This window comes from Mauremys mutica, chromosome 3 (genome assembly GCF_020497125.1).
Source record: "Mauremys mutica isolate MM-2020 ecotype Southern chromosome 3, ASM2049712v1, whole genome shotgun sequence".
Lineage (NCBI taxonomy): Eukaryota > Metazoa > Chordata > Testudines > Geoemydidae > Mauremys > Mauremys mutica.
Window position 1 is genome coordinate 1,994,624 of NC_059074.1, and position 21,286 is coordinate 2,015,909.

General features: G+C 45.7%; 1 protein-coding gene across 1 annotated transcript in view; it reads right to left on the reverse strand.

Moving 5' to 3' along the window:
* Positions 1-7,344: 7,344 nt before the first annotated feature.
* GPN1 (GPN-loop GTPase 1) overlaps positions 7,345-21,286 on the reverse strand; it is a 57,287-nt gene continuing 43,345 nt past the window's right edge. The window contains exons 11-14 of the mRNA XM_045010706.1: positions 21,078-21,117; positions 18,487-18,577; positions 16,939-17,049; positions 7,345-8,140 (exon numbers count right to left, since the gene is read on the reverse strand). Coding sequence (XP_044866641.1) covers positions 8,055-8,140; positions 16,939-17,049; positions 18,487-18,577; positions 21,078-21,117 — 328 coding nt within the window. The 3' untranslated portion in view covers positions 7,345-8,054. The remainder of the gene's footprint in view (positions 8,141-16,938; positions 17,050-18,486; positions 18,578-21,077; positions 21,118-21,286) is intronic.

Genomic DNA, 21,286 nt, shown 5'->3' on the forward strand with positions numbered 1-21,286 from the left:
GCATTCTCTGTGGGCCATGTAACAGGGAGTCAGCTGTCTTCAACTTGATCATGGAATTACTAAAAGTCATTGTGGTTAGGGAGAGGAGCTACAGATGACAAGTCCACATTATCAGACAAAGTGATGTCAGAGTCCCTGAGTCACTATATCAACAGGAACAACTGGTGGAACATACTCCGTTTCCAAGAGAGTGTCAGAAATTATCAAACACTGGAGAATAAGCTGGAAGTGGTTCCCGAACAACTTGAATACATAACATAAAAATGGCCATACAGAATCAGACCAATGGTGCATTTAGCTCAATATCTTGTCTTCCAACAGTGGCCAGTGCCTCAGAGGGAAAGAACAGAACAGGGCAATTAAGTGATCCATCCCATTGTCCAGTCCCAGCTTCTGGCAGTCAGAGGTTTAGGGACACCCAGAGCATGGGTTGTACCCATAAGAATATAAGAACGGTCGTAAAGGGTCAGACCAAAAGTCCATCTAGCCCAGTATCCTGTCTACCGACAGTGGCCAATGCCAGGTGCCCCAGAGGGAGTGAACCTAGCAGGTAATGATCAAGTGATCTCTCTCCTGCCATCCATCTCCACCCTCTGACAGAGGCTAGGGACACCATTCCTTACCCATCCTGGTTAATAGCCATTAATGGACTTAAGCTCCATGAATTTATCCAGTTCTCTTTTAAACGCTGTTATAGTCCTAGCCTTCACAACCTCCTCAGGTAAGGAGCTCCACAAGTTGACTGTGCGCTGTGTGAAGAACTTCCTTGTATTTGTTTTAAACCTGCTGCCTATTAATTTCATTTGGTGATCCCTAGTTCTTGTATTATGGGAATAAGTAAAATAACTTTTCCTTATCTACTTTCTCCATATCACTCATGATTTTATATACCTCTATCATATCCCCCCTTAGTCTCCTCTTTTCCAAGCTGAAAAGTCCTGGCCTCTTTAATCTCTCCTCATATGGGACCCATTCCAAACCCCTAATCATTTTAGTTGCCCTTCTCTGAACCTTTTCTAATGCCAGTATATCTTTTTTGAGATGAGACCACATCTGTACGCAGTATTCAAGATGTGGGCGTACCATCGATTTATATAAGGGCAATACTATATTCTCCTTCTTATTCTCTATCCCCTTTTTAATGATTCCTAACATCCTGTTTGCTTTTTTGACCACCTCTGCACACTGCGTGGACATCTTCAGAGAACTAATCTACGATGACTCCAAGATCTTTTTCCTGATTCGTTGTAGCTAAATTAGCCCCCATCATATTGTATGTATAGTTGGGGTTATTTCTTCCAATGTGCATTACTTTGCATTTATCCACATTACATTGTTGTAACAAGCCATAAATCCACATTACATTTCATTTGCCATTTTGTTGCCCAATCACTTAGTTTTGTGAGATCTTTTTGAAGTTCTTCACGGTCTGCTTTGGTCTTAACTATCTTGACCAGTTTAGTATCATCTGCAAACTTTGCCACCTCACTGTTTACCCCTTTCTCCAGAACTCTTGGGTGAATGCCATCCGGTCCCGGTGACTTGTTAATGTTAAGTTTATCAATTAATTCTAAAACCTCCTCTAGTAACACTTCAGTCTGTGACAGTTCCTCAGATTTGTCACCTACAAAAGCCGGCTCAGGTTTGGGAATCTCCCTAACATCCTCAGCCGTGAAGACTGAAGCAAAGAATTCGTTTAGTTTCTCCGCAATGACTTTATCGTCTTTAAGCGCTCCTTTTGTATCTTGATCATCCAGGGGCCCCTGGTTGTTTAGCAGCTTCCTGCTTCTGATGAACTTAAAAAACATTTTGTTATTACCTTTGGAGTTTTTGGCTAGCCGTTCTTCAAACTCCTCTTTGGCTTTTCTTATTACATTTTTACACTTAATTTGGCAGTGTTTATGCTCCTTTCTATTTACCACACTAGTATTTGACTTCCACTTTTTAAAGGAAGTCTTTTTATCTCTCACTGCTTCTTTTACATGGTTAAGCCACGGTGGCTCTTTTTTAGTTCTTTTATTGTTTCTTAATTTGGGGTATACATTTAAGTTGGGCCTCTATTATGGTGTCTTTAAAAAGCGCCCATGCAGCTTGCAGGGATTTCACTTTAGTCACTGTACCTTTTAATTTCTGATTAACTAACCCCCTCATTTTTGCATACTTCCCCTTTTTTTAAATTAAATGCCACAGCATTGGGCTGTTGAGATGTTCTCCCCACCACAGGGATGTTAAATGTTATTATATTACGGTCACTGTTTCCAAGCGGTCCTGTTATAGTTACCTCTTGGACCAGCTCCTACTCTCCACTCAGGACTAAATGTAGAGTTGCCTCTCCCCTTGTGGGTTCCTGTACCAGCTGCTCCAAGAAGCAGTCATTTAAAGTATCGAGAAATTTTGTCTCTGCATTTCATCCTGAGGTGACATGTTCCCAGTCAATATGGGGATAATTGAAATCCCCCACTATTATTGAGTTCTTAATTTTGATAGCCTCTCTAATTTCCCTTAGCATTTCATCATCACTATCACTGTCCTGGGCAGGTGATCGATAATAGATCCCTAATGTTATTTTCTTATTAGAGCATGAAATTACTATCCACAGAGATTCTATGGAACATGTGGATTCACTTAAGATTTTTACTTCATTTGATTCTACATTTTCTTTCACATATAGCGCCACTCCTCCCTCCAACCTGTTCTGTCCTTCCGATATATTTTGTACCCCGGAATGATTGTGTCCCATTGATTGTCCTCAGTCCATCAGGTTTCTGTGATGCCTATTATATCAATATCTTCCTTTATCACGAGGCACTCTAGTTCACCCATCTTATTATTTAGACTTCTAGCATTTAGGTAATAATAGGAGATATACCAACCTCCTAGAACTGGAAGGGACCTTGAAAGGTCATCAAGTCCAGCCCCCTGCCTTCACTAGCAGGACCAACTTTTGCCACAGATCCCTAAGTGGCCTCCTCAAGGATTGAACTCACAACCCTGGGTTTAGCAGGTCAATGCTCAAACCACTGAGCTATCCCTCCCCGCTAGAGCACTTTAAAAACTTGTCACTGTTTATTTGTCTGCCTTTTTCTCATGTGTCCGATTCTTTATGTGAATGTTTCTCATCTGATCTGGCCCTTACATTATCCTCTTCCATCCTCTGCTCCTGACTATAACCTAGAGAATTTCTATCAACAGAATCTCCTCTAAGAGAAGTCTCTGTCCCATCCACACACTCCTCTGCAGCAGTCAGCTTTCCCCCATCTCCTAGTTTAAAAACTGCTCTGCAACTGCAATCATCTTGGCAAATAGCCTTTGATGGACCCATCCTCCATGAACTTCTCATTCTTTTTTGAACCCAGTTATGCTTTTGGCCTTCTCTACATTCCCTAGCAACAATTGCCACAGGCTGATTGTACATTGTGTGAAAACGTATTCCCTTATGTTTGTTTTAAATCTGCTGCCCATTAATTTAACTGGGTGACTGCTGGTTTGTGTGTTATATGAAGGGGTAAATAACACTTCCCTATTCACTTTCTCCAGACCATTCATGATTTTATAGACCTCTATCATATCCCCTCCTCAGTCATCTCTTTTCCATCTTTATTCTCTCGTCCTATGGAAACTGTTCCATACCCCAATAATTTTTGTTGCCCTTCTCAGTACTTTTGCCAATTCTAATATATTTTTTTGAGATGGGGAAGACCAGAATTGCACATAGTATTCAAGATGTGGGCATATCATGGATTTCTATAGTTATTACAATATTTTCTGTCTTAGTATCTATCCCTTTTCTAATGGTTCCTAACATTGTTAGCTTGTTTTGACTGCTGCTACACACTGAGCAGATGTTTTCAGAGAACAATCCACAATGACTCCAAGGTCTCGTTCTGGAGTGGTAACAGCTAATTCAGACCCCATTCTTTTGTATGTATAATTGGGATTATGTTTTCCAATGTGAATTACTTCATGTTTATGAACATTGAATTTCATCTGCCATTGTGTTGCCTGGTCATCTAATTTTGTGAGATTCTTTTGTAACTCTTCAGAGTCACCTTTGTATTTAACTATCTTGAGTAGTTTTGTATCATCTGCAAATTTTGCCACCTTGCTGTTCACCCCTTTTTCCAGATCATTTATGAATACGTTGAACAACAGTAGCCATAATACAGATCCTTAGGGGACCCTGCTATTTACCTCTCCACTGTGAAAACTATTTATTCCTACCCATTGTTTCCTATCTGTTAACCAGTTACTGATCCATGAAAGTCCAAGAACACTATATCCACTGGATCACCCTTGCCACATGCTTGTTGACCCTCTCAAAGAATTCCAATAGATTAATCAGACTTTTTTTTTTTTAGTAGTTTATGTTTAACACAGTGCTGTACTGTATTTGCGTTTTTTTGGTCTCTGCTGCTGATTGATTGTGTACTTCCAGTTCCAAATGAGGTGTGTGATTGACTGGTCAGTTCACAACTCAGAGGTTCTACTGTACATTTAGGGGATACAAGTAGGAAAAGAAGCTTTGAGTTGCGAGTTGGACATATCACTCATGGAGGTGACTAAATTTTCAGAAGGACAAAGAAGAAATGGTTACCTACCTTTTGTAACTGTTGTTCTTCAAGATGTGTTGCTCATGTCCATTCCATTCTAGGTGTGTATGCACAGTCGTCGGAGACTTTTACCTTAGTGGTATCCACAGGGTCATCTGCGACGCCCCCTTGAGTGCTGCGGTCATGCGTCGGTATATCAGGCGCCAACTATCTTCTCAGTTCCTTCTTGCTGGCAACTCCAACATAGGGGCAGGAGGGCAGGTAATGGAATGGATGTGAGCAAAACATCTCAAAGAACAACAGTTATGAAAAGAAGGTAACTGTTTTTTCTTCTTTGAGTACTTGTTCATGTTGATTCAAACATGGGGGGGAGGGATAGCTCAGTGGTTTGAGCATTGGCCTGCTAAACCCAGGGTTGTGAGTTCAATCCTTGAGGGGGCCACTTAGGGATCTGGGGCAAAAATTGGTCCTGCTAGTGAAGGCAGGGGGCTGGACTTGATGACCTTTCAAGGTCCCTTCCAGTTCTAGGAGATTGGTATATCTCCAATTATTACTATTACATTCTAGGCAACTCAAACAGCATCCTTGGAGGTGGGCTCAGAGTTCACAGTCTAGCTGCTTGCAGTACTGCTCTACCAAAGCCAGCATTGTCCCAGGCCTGTTGGGTACGCACGTAATGGGGTGTGGACAGATGACCAGATGGCCACCATACAGATGTCCTGGATAGACACTTGGGCTAGGAAAGCTGCTGAAGAGGCCTGCACTCTGGTTGAGTGGGCAGTGACAATCACTGGAGGTGGCACCTTCATCTGGTCATAGCAGTAGGAAATGCAGGCGGTGATCCTAGAAGAAAGTCTTTGAGCGGACACCGGACGACCTTTCATCCTGTCAGCCACCGCGGCAAACAGCTGTGTCGATTTCCTAAACGGTTTGGTCCGTTCAATGTAGAAGGCTAGCACCCTTCTGACATCTAGGGAATGCAGCCAACTCTCCTCCTCCAGCTTATGTGGCTTTGGAAAAAATATAGGCAGATAAATGTCCTGGCCCATATGAAACTGGGAGGCCACCTTGGGCAGGAAAGCCGGGTGTGGATGCAGTTGGACCTTGTCCTTATAAAAGACTGTATAGGGTGATTCCACAGTAAGTGCTCTGATCTCAGAGACCCTGTGGGCTGAACTTATTGCGACCAAGAACGCAACCTTCCAAGAAAGGAAGAGGAGAGAACTGAAAGCCAGAGGCTTGAAGAGGGGGTGCCACAAATTGCAGGATGTAGCCCAAAGAAATTGTGTTGAGCACCCAACAGTCCGAAGTCACCTGTGACCAGGCTGACCGGAAGGGGCATAGACAGTTGAGGAAAAAGCAAGTGGTGGATCCTGGGCAGTGGCTGGGGTGCCATCCTTGCACGCATCCTCAAAATGCATGTTTCTGGCTTTCCAGGTCTCTAGAGGGGATAGGCTGGGCAGAAGAGCAGGAAGACGAAGTGTGCCGTTGCCTAAACTCCTTGTCTTTTTCCTTCTTTCTGTAGGACCTGGAGTGGGGGACACCCCATAACCTTGACTGAGGCAGAGGAGGCGGAAGCCAGAATGGCGTTCTAGCTTGTTGAAGGGTGTGCAGCTCTGCAGTCATAGGACAAAAAAGGGGGGTTAGTGGGTTACCAATTGTTGTAACAAGCCATAAATCCAGTGTCATTAATAAAACCACGATTTTTAGCATCCAGCTAAATTATTAAATTAAGCTCCCAGGCTCGTTTTTTAAGGTGGGGTGCAAGTATCCCAGGTGGATGGGAAATGAAGTCAGATATGGAGTGGTTGTTTTGTGAAAAAAGTGTTCGCTCCTATGATATGGCTTTTTACAACAATCTGTAACCAACAAACCCCCTTTTTTGTCCTATGACTACAGAGGTGTTAATGGGCCACTTCACCTTGAATAGTTTCCCAGACCTGAAGAAGAGCTCTATGTATCTCAAAAGCTTGTCTCTTTCACCAACAGGAGTTGGTCCAATCAATATTACCTCAACCACCATGTCTCTCTAATATCCTGGGACCAGCACAGCTACAATACTGCAAACAAAATAGAAATAAGGAGCACATTTTTAATAGTGATTATAATTAACCATTGGAACAACGTACCTAGAAACACAGTGGATTCTCTCACTTGAAGCTTAAAATCAAGACTGAATATCTTTCTAAAATATATGATATAGCTCAAAAAAGAAATTATAGGACTGATGTAGTAATTACTGAGTGCGATTTTATGGCCTGTGCATGTAGGTGGTTGGACTACATGATATTAATGATCCTTTCTGGCTTTAAAATCTAAGGAAAAAACCTCCTGATGATGGATAATGTATATAGGAAATAAGTGTAACTGTAGGTAATGGGAAGATTTCCCTTCCCGACTTGGATAGCACCCTTCATTTTGCTTGTCTTTGGGGCCAAAAAGTTTTAGAACTATTTAGAATAAGAATGAAACGGATGAGTAATTGTAGGTGGGCAGCACAGTGCCCACAACACTATGCAGGGTATTGGTTCATTTCTGACTCAGAGGGAAGAGCACCAGCTACTGAATCACTCACAACACTTCCTGTAGCACCTGCGTTTTCAGTGTCTCTGGTCACCAGATGAAATGCCATTTAGCTTCACAGCTCAAGATACTATGGCTTCAGGCACGCAGCTCACTCCCAGTGTTGTGCTTCTGGGTGTGCTGCAAGCATGCAGAGCAAGCTTATTCAATGAACCGCTCATAGCAAGAAAGAGTCCAACTCTGTCATTCCCAATCACCACTAAGCCATTTGTCAATAGCAAAAAATACTTTATAATAAATTACAGAACAAAATAAAATGTCAAACATGGGATTGCAGTGACATTTCAGTTACCCTGTTTCAGTCACTCAGAGAAAACTCCATTCAGAAACAAGTTCATGAAAAGACCTTTCTAGCCTCTGATCAAATTTTAGCTGCAGAATTTAATAGGGAATATATTTAAAATTGAGGCTCTGGCTGTTATCACACAAGACTATTGCCCCAACCCTCTTAATTTGAGCCACCACCATAACTAAATGGAGACAATTCTCAGAAGAGCCTTCCAGCAGAGGTCTCACCCATCCCCTGCGCCCAAGAGAAACCATGAGCTTTAAATGTGGGGATGGTGTTGAACTCCCAGGGGTGGACCAAAACTCCAGACAATAATGCTGACACACCAGGAATTCAAGTTCCCAACAAGGCAGAGCAAAACTATTTGGAGAAAAGGGAAAAGCGCAATCCTTATTTTGTTTTAAAAGTCACAATGGCAAAAGGTTAAACACCTGAAGTCAGAACTCCAGCTCACAGTAACCAACTGATTTTGCAAGTACAGATATTTAAGTATCAGAGAAAGTGCTTCACAGAAGTTAGATTGCATACAAGGCTGCACTGGTGTCTTCACAGCACAGAAGGTGGTGGACAGTTTGCTCTTGCTGTTCTCGCCAGTTGAAGGGTTTGCAGCGCTTTGCTTCTGAAAGTCTCTCTTAGTGGCTGCTTCTATTCTGGTACTTCATCCTTGTTTCCTGCATGAAGTTTCTGAAGGCTGGTTCTTCGTGGCTTTCCTCAGTGACTGGAGGGGCAAAAAACAAAACATAATTCAGTACTAAGCCAGCTCCTACCCTGCTTAAGGTTCTGAGTTAAGGCAGGAGTAAGGCTACTGGGAACACTTAGAGTAAGATGGAAAATGTCTGTCTAGGTCTTCATCTACTTGCAATTCCCTTCTCCTTGGCCCACTCAAGTCCTAGAAATTCCCAGGAGAGGAATACGAGAAGCTAGAGAGAATTGGACAGGGAAGGGGAACACACATTCAGTCTCTGCCTCTCCCTCACACGCTCCCTGTCTCCCCACACACACACACTTTAGTTGAAAAGTGGCTGACAATCTAGTAGGATCCCCATGGAACAATGGGATTGAAAAACCTACATCATATGACACTGTACCTGCCTCATGAGGCATTGCAAACCCTTCCCAAAGCACCCTGCGGCCAGTTGCACAGTGGGATAGCTACCCACAGTGAACCGCTCTCAGTGTCGATGCAAGAGCTGTTAGTGTGGATGCACTCTGCCAACACAAGGAGCATAATGTGGACATGCAACAGTGGTTTAATTGAAGTGCTTTAATTAAAACAGCATAACTTTTGGCGATAAAACTCTGCAGTGTAGATATAGCCTTTCCTATCCATCCACACAGCTAAAACTCTCATCCAAGTCTCACATCTCAATTACTGAAACATTCTTCTCGCTAGCCTTGACAAATGCAATCTTGCCTTGCTTGTATCCATTCAGAATGCTGGCTGCAAGGAATTTTCCTAGCCTCTCTCTTGACCAGGTCACCCATCTCTTGCATGCCTCTTCTGGCTCTCCCTTCTCTATCACATCAAACATAAACCTGCTTGCATTTGTTTTCAAGGCCCTTCACAGTCAATCCCCACTTTACCAATCATCTCATCTGCTAATGAGCTGTTGATGCTTGCCTCTGATCTACCCGTGGTGGCAGCCTCCACTGCACACTTGTTACACTTTCAAACAAGCATTTTCTCCAATGCTGCTCCTCACACTTGGGAGGTGTTCCCTCAAACTTCCACAAAGCTATCTCATTCTCCACTTTCAAATCCCTCCTCAAAACTCTTTGCCATGATGCCTACAGAAATGTTGACAATGGTTAGGCTACCGGTGAGCTAAGACCACTGTTCATCATGCTGACACCATGTACTCCTCCGTCCATTTGTTATCTCTTTGTCCTATATTTAGGTAAGTACTGTCTTTCCGTTCTGTGTTCGTACAGCACCTTGCACAATGGGGCACTGCTCCACAAAAAAAGTTACTAACCTTCCATAACGGTTGTTCGAGATGTGTCGCTCATGTTCATTCCATACTAGTTGTGCACACATCACAGGCACAATTGCTGGAGATTTTCCCCTTAGTGGTATCTGTGGGGACAGCCCTAGCGCACCCTGGAGCCCCACACTTACATGCCCATATGAGGGGCGCCGCCAGCCCCACACCCTCAGTTGCTTCTTGCTAGCAACTCCGACAGAGGGATAGGAGGGCAAGCCATGGAATGGACATGAGCAACACATCTCAAAAAACAGCAGTTACAGAAGGCTAGTAACCGTTTTTTCTTCGAGTGCTTGATCATGTCAATTCCATTCTAGGTGACTCACAAGCAGTATCCCTGGCAGTGGGCTTGGGGTTCACAGAGGTGTCGACTGCAACACTGCTCTCCCAAAACTGGCATTGTCACGGGCCTGCTGGATGATGGTGTAGTGGGATATGAAGGTATGGATCGATGACCACATTGCAGCCCTGCAGATGTCCTGGACTGGAATCTGCACAAGGAATGCTGCTGATGAAGCCTGGGCCCTTGTACAGTGGACTGTCACAATGGCCGATAGCGGAACTTTCACTTGCTCATAGCATGCCCAGATGCAGGCAGTTATCCAGATCGTCATATGATACTGGCAGACCTTTCATCCTGTTCACCACCACTATAAAGAGCTGCGCTGATTTGCAGAAAGGGTTAGTCCTTTCGATGTAGAAGGCCAGTGCTAACATCTAAGGTATGTAGTCGATGATCCTCATCTGATCCGTGAAGCTTTGGAAAGAAGATGAGCAGAAAGTGTCCTGGTTGTTATGGAACTGTGAAACCACCTTTGGCAGGAAGGTTGGGTGGGGATGCAGCCAGACCTCATCTTTGAAAAACACCATATAAGGGGTTCTGAAGTCAGGGCTCTGATTTCAGAGACCCTTCTGGCCAACCCAACTGCCACCAAGAAGGCCGCTTTCCATGACAGTAGTAGCAGGGAACAAAATGCCAATGGCTCAAAGGGGGCCCCCCCATGAGCTTCGACAATATCAGATTCAAGTCCTACGGGGGAATCAGGTCACGAACCTGTGGATAAAGTCTTCCCAAGCCTTTATGGAACCTGACTGTCATCTCGTGTGAGAAGACTAATTTACCCTGGACCGGAGGATGAAAGGCCAAGATGGCGACCATGTGTACCTTGACCGATGATAGGGCCAGACCCTGGTGCTTCAGGTGGAGCAGATAGTCATCTATGCAGTCCATCTTGGACTGAGACGGGGAAGACCCCAATCAGAGGCCCAACAAGTGAAGTGCTTCCACTTGGCCAAGTAGGTCGCTTTGGTAGAGGGTTTCCTGCTACCCAATAAGACTTGCTGGACCTGCTCTGAGCAGGCCTGTTCCTCAGGGTTCAGCCACACAGCAGCCAAGCTGTCAGATGCAGAGACGCGAAGTTCACGTGAAGCAACCAACTTTGGTTCTGCGAGATCAAGTCGGGAGCTGTGACAGGGCTGCTACCGAAAGGTCCAGAAGTGTGCCATATCAATGCGGGTGTGGCCACGCTGGGGCTATGAGGATAATCCTCGCCTTGTCTCTCTTGATCTTTAAGAGGACCTTGTGGACCAAGCATGTGAGTGGGAAGGCGTACAATAGTCTCCCCCACCCATGAAAGCAGGAAGGCATCAGACAGGGAGCCCTCACTGAGCCCACGCATCCAGCAAAACTGCTGCCATTTCCTGTTCTGTCTGGAGGCAAACAGGTCCACCTGGGGAGTCCCTGACCTCTGGAAGATAACGCTGACGGCCTCTGGATGAACAGACCACTCACAGCGAGAGGAAAATGACCTGCTGAGGAGAACCGCCAGTGCATTCTGGGCCCCCAGGAGGTGTGATGCCTTGACATGAATGGCATGTTCCACACAGAAGTCCCACAATTGAAGAGCCTCCTGCCACAGGTCCGAGGAGTGAACCCTGACTTGATTGTTGATGTAAAACATCACGGCCGTGTTGTCCGTCAAGACCTGCATTATCCTGCCTGACAGGTAGGGACAGAACATCTGGCAGGCCAAGCATATCACCTTAAGTTCCCTGACATTTATGTGCAGGAGAGTATGAGCCCCCCACCCCAGGTCTGAAGCATCTGAGATCAATGCCACTGACGGGTACAGGGCAGCAAAGGGGACTCTGTTCATCATGCACGGTTCTGTCCACCAAGTCAGTGATGCTAAAACAGTCAGCAGGATTGTGAGAATTAGGTCCAAGTGGTGCCTGCCGGGAAAGTAGCCTGACACTAGCCACATCTGCAGAGGTCTGAGACGCAGCTGCACATACTGCACCAGGTAAGTACACACTGCCATGTATTCCAGCAGCTTGAGGCATATCTGAGTGGTCATGAGTTGGTGGGCCCTGACATGGGTGATTAGGTCTGACGTCACCTGGAACTGGGCCTCCAGCAGGTATGCCCTGGCCTGAGTGGAGTCAAGTACTGCTCCTATAAACTCCATTCTTTGAACCAGGATCAAAGTTGATTTCTGCTCATTTATAACCAGACCCAGCTCCCAACACATGGCCCATATAACGTTGACGCTGTGTTGGACCTGAGCTTGTGAGCGGCCCTTGATTAACCAGTCATTGAGGTATGGGTAAATCTGCACACCTGGATGTCTCAGGTAAGCTGCAACCACCACCATGCACTTTGTGAAAACCCTTGGGGCTGATGAGAGACCAAAGGGGAGTACAGTTAGTTGATAATGGTGCTGCCCCACCACGAGCCAGAGGAATCTCCTGTGTCCATGGAAGATGGAGATATTGAAATATGGATCCTTTAAATCGAGGGCAGCGTACCAGTCTCCCGGATCCAAGGAGAGGATGATGGAGGCCAGGGAGAGCATGTGGAACTTCAACTTCCTGAGATGTTTGTTGAAGCAATGCAGGTCCAGGATGGGCCGAGGCCCCCTTTGGCCTTCGGAATTAGGAAATATCATGAATAAAACCCTTTGCCCCTCAAATCTTGAGGAACTTCCTCTATGGCCCTCACGCGTAGGAGAGCTTCCACCTCCTGGATAAGGAGTTGCTTGTGAGAAGGGTCCCTGAAGAGGAACAGGGTTGAGGAGTAGGAGGGGGAGATGGACAAAAACTGCAGGGTATACCCAACTGCCATGGTGTTGAGTACCCAACGGTTCAAAGTTATTAGGGACCATGCAGTATCAAAAGGAAACAAATGGTCCAAAAACAAGAGAGGGGATGGATCCTGGGTCAAGTCCAGAAGACCGTCTTTGGGTGCACCCTCAAAAGGTCTGCCTCAAGCGACTAGGGTACCTTCCTGAGTTTGACAGAGGCAGAGGTGGACAGTGCAGGAGCTGGCACTTATAACCTTTCCCTTTTTTTCTTATAGGGATCATCCCTGGGATGTCCTGAGAACCTGAGAGGCAGCTGCAGCCGGAAATGTCCCCTGGAGGCCAGGGATGTGTACAAGCCCAAGGAGCACAACATGGCCCTAGAGTCCTTCAGTCCTTGGTGTTCATCTGTTCCAAGAAGAATGCAACCTGGGAGGTCTTGGACTGATTGCTGCACCTCGTGAGAAAGATCTGATAATTGCAGCCATGAGCTGTGTTGCCTGGCCACCATTGATCTGGCTGTTGAGTTGGTCACATCCAAGGCAGCCTGAAGCGAGGCCCCGGCCACCAACTTGCCTTCCTCCAGGATGGCCAAGAATTCCTGCCTTGATCCCTGTGGCAGGGAGTCTTTGAATCTGGCCATCGAGTTCTAGATATTAAAATCGTACCTCCCAGTAATGTCTACTGTTTGGAGATACGAAGCTATAGGCTGACTGTTGAATATACCTTCCAACCAAACAAACGGAGTCTCTTTGCACCCTTATTTTTAAGGGAGGCAGTTGCCTGCCCCTGTCTGTCCTGCTCATTTGCTCATACATATATTCACACCCCTTGGCTGGGACATAATATTTCTTCGCTGCCCTTTTTGAGGTCGGGGCAGGAAAGATGAGGTCTATCACAGCACCCTAATCAGCTTCAACACCCTTTTGTGAACTGGTAGGGCCACTTTGGAGGGGGCCACTGAAGCTAAAATGTCAAACAGGCTGTCCATGGGCTCGAGCTCCTCCTCCTCCAGCCCCAAGTTTGTGGCAACCCGCTTGAGGAGCTCTTGGTGATCCCTGAAGACATCTGGTGGAAGGGGATTGGCCGGACCCACAACCACCTGGTCTGGGGACGATGAGGAAGAGGCCACCACCATAGGAGGAGCTGGCTCCTCCTCCACCACCGGAGCTGCCTCCACTTGGACCACTGCTTGGGTCTCAATATTGGGGTCCGAGTCAAGGTTCGGCACTGGCTGGGGCGGTGCTGTGGTTCGCCTCTCAGATCCCACCAAGGACGACATCTGGGACTAAGGTCCCAGCATTGATGGGAAACACCCTCACCACCCCCAGGGTTCCAATATTGCCAGTGCACTGGCCACTGCCCTGGTGGCCAAGCGCCTGCAGAAGGTCCGGCACCGAAGTTCAGTGTGTACAAACTGATACCAGTGTCTCCTTGGGGGAGGGATGGAGTCACACCTGTACTCTGACGAGGACTCTTCCCTCAGAGACAATGGTGGAGCTGTTGCCATTTCCGCCTATTGGCTGTGATGGGGAACCAGGGAGTGGTGCCAGGAAGCTGGAGATCAGAGCAATGGAGTAGGCGATGGTTGTCATGGGACTGGAGATAGGTGTCACAAAGCTGGGGATCGGTGCCGTGAAGCTGGCGACCGGGAATCCGGCGACCGGTGCACCAAAGCTGGAGACCACTGAAGTGGACCCATAGAGGGTTTCTCTCTGGTGGGGGCTGCCATCGATGATTCCGCAAGTTGAGGTTCTTGGGTGGCACTGGGAGCGACATTAGGTCTCTTGCCACCTGGAATGCCTCCAGCGTCAATGGGCTCACAAGTGTAGGGTGCCCCAACTGCTCACAGGAGTCAGTGGTGGATCCTGGACCAGGCTTGGTGCCATGGGTGGAGTGGAAGATTGGACAAATAACCAGGGAGGAGTATAAAAGTATTGCTCAGGCATGCAGGAGTGAAATTAGGAAGGCCAAATCACACTTGGAGTTGCAGCTAGCTGGAGATGTTAGGAGTAACAAGAAGGGTTTCTTCAGGTATGTTAGCAACAAGAAGAAAGTCAAGGAAAGTGTGGGCCCCTTGCTGAATGAGGGAGGGAACCTAGTGACAGAGGATGTGGAGAAAGCTAGTGTACTCAATGCTTTTTTTGCCTCTGTCTTCACAGACAAGGTCAGCTCCCAGACAGCTGCACTCTGCAGCACGGTATGGGGAGGAGGTGACCAGCTCTCTGTGGAGAAAGAAGTAGTTCGGAACTATTTAGAAAAGCTGGACGAGCACAAGTCCATGGGGCTGGATGCACTGCATCCGAGGGTGCTAAAGGAGTTGGCCGATGAGATTGCAGAGCCATTGGCCATTATCTTTGAAAAATCATGGTGATCGGGGGAGGTCCCGGATGACGGGAAAAACGCTAATGTAGTGCCCATCTTTAAAAAAGGGAAGAAGGAAGATCCAGGGAACTACAGGCCAGTCAGTCTCACCTCAGTCCCTGGAAAAATCATGGAACAGGTCCTCAAGGAATCAATTCTGAACCACTTAAAGGAGGGGAAAGTGATCAGGAACAGTCAGCATGGATTCACCAAGGGCAAGTCATGCCTGACTAACCTAATTGCCTTCTATGATGAGATAACCGGCTCTGTGGATGAGGGGAAAGCAATGGATGTGCTATTTGTGGACTTTAGCAAAGCTTTTGATACAGTCTCCCACAGTATTCTTGCCAGCAAGTTAAAGAAGTCTGGGCTGGATGAATGGAAGGTAAGGTGGATAGAAAACTGGCTAGATGGTCGGGCTCAACAGGTAGTGATCAATGGTTCCATGTCTAGTTGGCAGCCGGTATCAAGTGGAGTGCCCCAAGGGTCGGTGCTGGGGCCGGTTTTGTTCAATATCTTCATTAACGATCTGGAGGATGGTGTGCAATCCACGCCATCCTCCAGATCATTAATGAAGATATTGAACAAAACCAGCCCCAGGACCAACCCTTGGGGCACTCCGCTTGATACCGGCTGTCAACTAGACATGGAGCCATTGATCACTACCCGTTGAACCCGATGATCCAGCCAGCTTTCTATCTACCTTATAGTCCATTCATCCAGCCCATACGACTTTAACTTGTTCGCAAGAATACCGTGGGAGACCATAACAAAAGCTTTGCTAACGTCAAGGATTCTCCATGGACCAACAGACAAAAAGGATTTTTTGAATAAATACCCTGGTTTTAAATAATCTCTGGGCCTTCTTCCTGATCCAGCAAACAGACAGGACCCCAAGTCCACAAACGGCCCTAATCCTTAGGGAAGGATTGGAAGGACTAGGCCTACTGAGTACCCATAAGACCATCAAAGAGTCCTGTGGCACCTTATAGACTAACAGACATATTGGAGCATGAGCTTTCGTGGGTGAATACCCACTTCGTTGGATGCATGTAGTGGAAGTTTTGCCTCTGGAAATTTCCACTACAAGCATCTGACGAAGTGGGTATTCAACCACAAAAGCTTATGCTCCAATATGTCTGTTAGTCTATAAGGTGCCACAGGACTCTTTACTGCTTTTACAGATCCAGACTAACACGGCTACCCCTCTGATACTTGACACCATAAGACCATGTGCTTGGTCTACACTGGAGCTGTGATGAACATGAATCCACAAGGAAATCCCTTAGATGGGATGTTGAAGGACTGCTCCTGCCAGAGCCCATGTTAAGGTTGGGGTGATCTCTGGTAAGCTTATTAGCAACTGTGTAGGTTCTTTATTGTTTTTAATATGTTTTCCTTTGTAGTGTTTTTACCTTAAGAATAAAATGGGCTTGCATAAAAAGAGCTGTGCTGTAACTAACTATAACTGTGGACAGTCGCATTGTTTTCCTTGTCTGAAGAGAAAGCATGCAGCTGTGCTTGGGCAGCCTGCCTCTGCTGGGAATAATACAGTGAAGGCAGGGAACTGTGCAGCATGGGAATACCTGAGTCGGAAGGGAGTGCTGAAGAAATGCAATTGCTGAAGAGCTGAAAGCATGAGAGTTACGTGTCCTTGATGGACCACTGAGGGGAAAAAGAGGTGCAGTTGCTCTGAACTGTCCCACATGGTAGGCACAGGTTTCTCTTCCACTCTTGTCATTTCCAACCTCTCCTCCTTCACCCCATTCTTTTGAAGAATGACTCCATCTGACTCTCCCCTTCCACATCACAGTTACCTGCCTCTCCCTGACTCTGACCCATTCACCTTCCTCTCCAATTTTGGGTTCATAGCTCTCGCTCTTGCTCTCTTCACAATTTCCCACCCTTGGTGTCTCCAATGGCTACACTGATGACCTGTCTGATCCCTGGCCTCCCACCTCATTTGACTTTCAACACTGAATCAGCTCTCTCACTCACCATAACAGTCATGCACTTGGCCTCCGATCTCCCCTCTCAAGGGGCATGTTGTGTAATTCCAAGCCACAGGCAGCCTCGCTTTCCCTTACCTTGATGGTCAATATCATCAGTATCACTCTCTCTTTCTTCATCTTCCTCATCCAAAGTGCCTCGTGTCATGATCAAGTGAGAGGGGCCCAATGCAGAAGTGTCAGAAGAATCTAGTGAGAAATAGAAGCTTCTAAAGACAAAGTCTCATACTGACAACAACCTAATTCCCTAATATTTCATAACGTAAGCATCTGCACACAGCAACCCCAGCTACTGGTACCTACCCTACAAGTATGGACCACACCCCATGGCCCCCATAGACACAATACATGCACTAGAATGTGAGATGCTACACAGCAGCATGTTCCCTGTAGAACCCCACAGATTACAACCCCACCCATATTGTTGAACTCTTGTTCGATGCCAGTTTAATTGCTATGTCACCCTGCCTGGAATGTTTTATCAACGCAATCTATTTATTTCTAGCATGCCCACTCTCCTATCGGCTAGGCACCAGAGTTTCTTCTTTCCCTGATCTTCTGCTGGGGCTAACACATAGAACAGAGGTTCTCAAACTGTGGTCCGTGGACCACCAGTGGTCTGAGAGCTCCATTCAGGTGGTGCACGGACAGTTCCCTCTAAAGTGTGCGCCTGGGCGGCCGCACATGACACAATGAAGGCCCACCCACCTAATTAGTGGAGCCGCGCAAGTGTGGCTCCACTAATTAGGTGCCTGGACCCTGGAGAAGACGCACATGTAAGGTGAGGTGGTGGCCTTGGGGGAATAGGGTGTAGGTGGGAGGGACAGTGGGGTGAGAAGAGGGGGTGGGGGAATTTGAGATGTGCAGGAATTTGGAACATGCAGGAATTTGGAATGTGCAGGGCCGCAGCGGCCAGAGAAAGAGGTGACTTTCCCCAGCTCCAGGGCTGCGGCTGCCAGGGAAAGACAGCCCTCCTTCCCACCTCAGCTCTGTGGCTGCTGGGGGAGTGAAGGGAGGGGGAGAGGGCACATCCATCGCATTGGAAAGATAAGACTATTGATATTAAAATATGAGTTGTGTGCTTTTATTTGTAGAACAAAAAATGTTAATTATTATTAAGGTTTTTTTTAATATAGCACTTTTACCCAAAGCGCTTTACAATAGTTAGCTAACGGTACAAACAACATTTGGAAAGATCACTAAGTGGTCCGCCGAGACCCTCAGCAATTTTCAAGTGGTCCATAGAAAATAAAGTTTGAGAACCACTGGCATAGAAGATGAGACCCTCCAACAGGGAAATGGTCTGTGCCCTTCACTGGGACTAAGTTTCTTTTATACTTTTGTGGCAGAGAGAAAAACGACAGAGAATTTTCAAGGCAAACTCTACAGAGACTCTTCTGAACGGGGAGGGATAGCTCAGTGGTTTGAGCATTAGCCTGCTAAACCCAGGGTTGGAGTTCAATCCTTGAGGGGGCCACTTAGGGATCTGGGGCAAAAATTGGTCCTGCTAGTGAAGGCAGGGGGCTGGACTCGATGACCTTTCAAGGTCTCTTCCAGTTCTAGGAGATTGGTATATCTCCAATTATTACCTTTAAATTACTCCACCACACAAAACCCTTTCATTACCTGCAAGTGGGTTGCTCTCCATAGCCACAGAGCCCATGTCTTTCTGCAAACGTTCCAGCTGCTCTTTCTGCTGCTTGCTCTGGGCTTTCGCCTACACACGGGAACATTTTAGTGTGATTAATATAACACCCACCATAGGGTCTCTGGACACAGTTCAAGTAATACAAGTAAAACAATATTTCCGCTCTAGAAGAGAGGACTACCCAAACGTTGGGTAAAGGTATGAGTCAATAAATGGACTTTACAGCAGAATTTGTTGGACCAGAGGAGGAAAATGAATTCCAGAGCTGAGAGACCTCCACCAGAAGCACTTTAAGCTATCCAGTCTCAACTGTCACACTAGTGCATTGAGAGGTGTCTCTTGGATAGCCAGGACTCAAAGCATGTAGAGGTACAATCTGTTTTGTTTCAGTGGAATACACTGAACAGAAAGCCAGCAGAGTCTTTGGAGAACCGGCACAGTAAGTTCCAGAGTCAAAAATGCTCAACTGATCAACAATCTATGTTAGTTCTGGGTCCGGTTCTGTTCAATATCTTCATCAATGATTTAGATAATGGCATAGAGATTACACTTATTAAGTCTGTATATGATACCAAACTGGGAGGGGTTGCAAGTGCTTTGGAGGATAGGATTATAATTCAAAATGATCTGGACAAACTGGAGAAGTGGTTTGAAGGAAATAGGATGAAATTCAATAAGGACAAATGCAAAGAACTCCACTTAGGAAGGAACAATCAGTTGCACACATACAAAATGGGAAATGACTGCCTAGGAAGGAGTACTGTGGAAAGGGATCTGGGGGTCATAGTGGACCACAAGCTAAATATGAGTCAACAGTGTAACGCTGTGGCCAAAAAAAAAAAAAAAGAGCGAACATCATTCTGAGACATATTAGCAGGAGTGTTGTAAGCAAGACATGAGAAATAATTCTTCCGCTCTACTCCGCACTGATTAGGCCTCAACTGGAGTATTGTGCCCAGTTCTGGGTGCCACATTTCAGGAAAGATGTGGACAAACTGGAGACAGTCCAAAGAGCAACAAAAATGATTAAAGGTCAGGAAAACATGACCTATGAGGGAAAAAAATTGTGTTTATTTAGTCTGGACGAGAACTGAGAGGGGACATAATAACAGTTTTCAAGTACATAAAAGATTGTTACAAGGAAGAGGGAGAAAAATTGTTGTTCTTAATCTCTGAGGATAGGACAAGAAGCAATGGGCTTAAATTGCAGCCAGGGAGATTTAAGTTGGACATTAAGGAAAAACTTCCTGTCAGGGTGGTTAAGCACTGGAATAAATTGCATAGGGAGGTTGTGGAATCTCTATCCATGAACATTTTTAAAAGCAGGTTAGACAAACACCTATCAGGGATGTCTAGATCAAGGATGTCTAGAACCTTTCAGAAGTGGTGTGCATAGTCTTCATTTATTCACTCTAATTTAAGGTTTCGCGTGCCAGTAATACATTAACATTTTTAGAAGGTCTCTTTCTATAAGTCTATAATATGTAACTAAACTATTGTTGTATGAAAATGTAAAAATAAGGTTTTTTAAATGTTTAAGAAGCTTCATTTAAAATTAAACTAAAATGCAGAGCCCCCCCGGACTGGTGGCCAGGACCCGGGCAGTGTGAGTGCCACTGAAAATCAGCTCATGCGCTGCCTTCAGCATGCGTGCCATAGGTTGCCTACCCCTGGTCTAGATAATACTTAGTTCTGCCATGAGTGCAGGGGACTGGACTAGATGACCTCTCGAGGTCCCTTCCAGTCCTATGATTCTATTCCATGGTAACAGAAAAGTTCAGGATGGCAAAGAACAGCCCAGAGGAAGAGAAAAAAGGGTACAGTAACCTACCAGACTGGAGCTAGAATCCAAACTTTGCATAAAACAGGGTAGTCAGAAGACATTTTTCATCTCTAACATGAAAGTTACATCTCTGTCTTCTACTTTATTAACATACTTGATATCTTCATGTAAGCCAATGCGGTGGTATATACAAAGACCTAAAAAGTCACTTTGGAAGGTCATAACAAATGGTGTCCTCCACCCTTCAAGGTACATGAATCCTTCTAAATTAGATACCCCTTGAAGCTAAGTGACTATAACCATGCCCAGGATTCCAAGAGTAATTTCTCTACAGCTTGTGTAGTAGAATTATTCGCTTCTTGCTTTAGACTCTATTCCCCACCGTACACACCCTACATCTTATTTGCCTTCCTCATGGCTCTCAGACAGACACTCTGTCCAAGCCATAAGACACACAAAATTACTAGAACTAAAGCATTTGGAGGATGCATGGTTTGTAGAAAAGACTGCTGTACAAAATAAAACCGCACCATACCAAATCTAGCAAAGGAGAGACTGAGGATGGGTCTTGGGAAAGGGCTTTTCACCGTAAGTGTGATTAGTAAATTAAATAATGGGCCTCTGCAGTGCAGTGGAAATTTAAATCCAGATTGGATACGTCTTTTAAGGAAAATAACCAGACTATACTTTGAGAAGCTGGGGTCCTGAAGGAAAGCTGGAGCAGACTAGTTGGCACTCTGACCCCAGAATACACTGCCTGTGTGTGAAATACTTGTAAATCTTTACCAATGATTTTCTCAGACGCTCATATTCTGGACGATACTCCCTGAAAAGAGAAACATTTTGAACATTTACTTATAAACAACATCTGTCCATTACCTAAGCCTCTGAGCATATTTCCATTAATCCAACAATTAAGACAACATTTAACATTATAGCTGCATCTAGAACAGACCCTGAATTTTCAATTACCCATAATAAACCAGACATTGAGT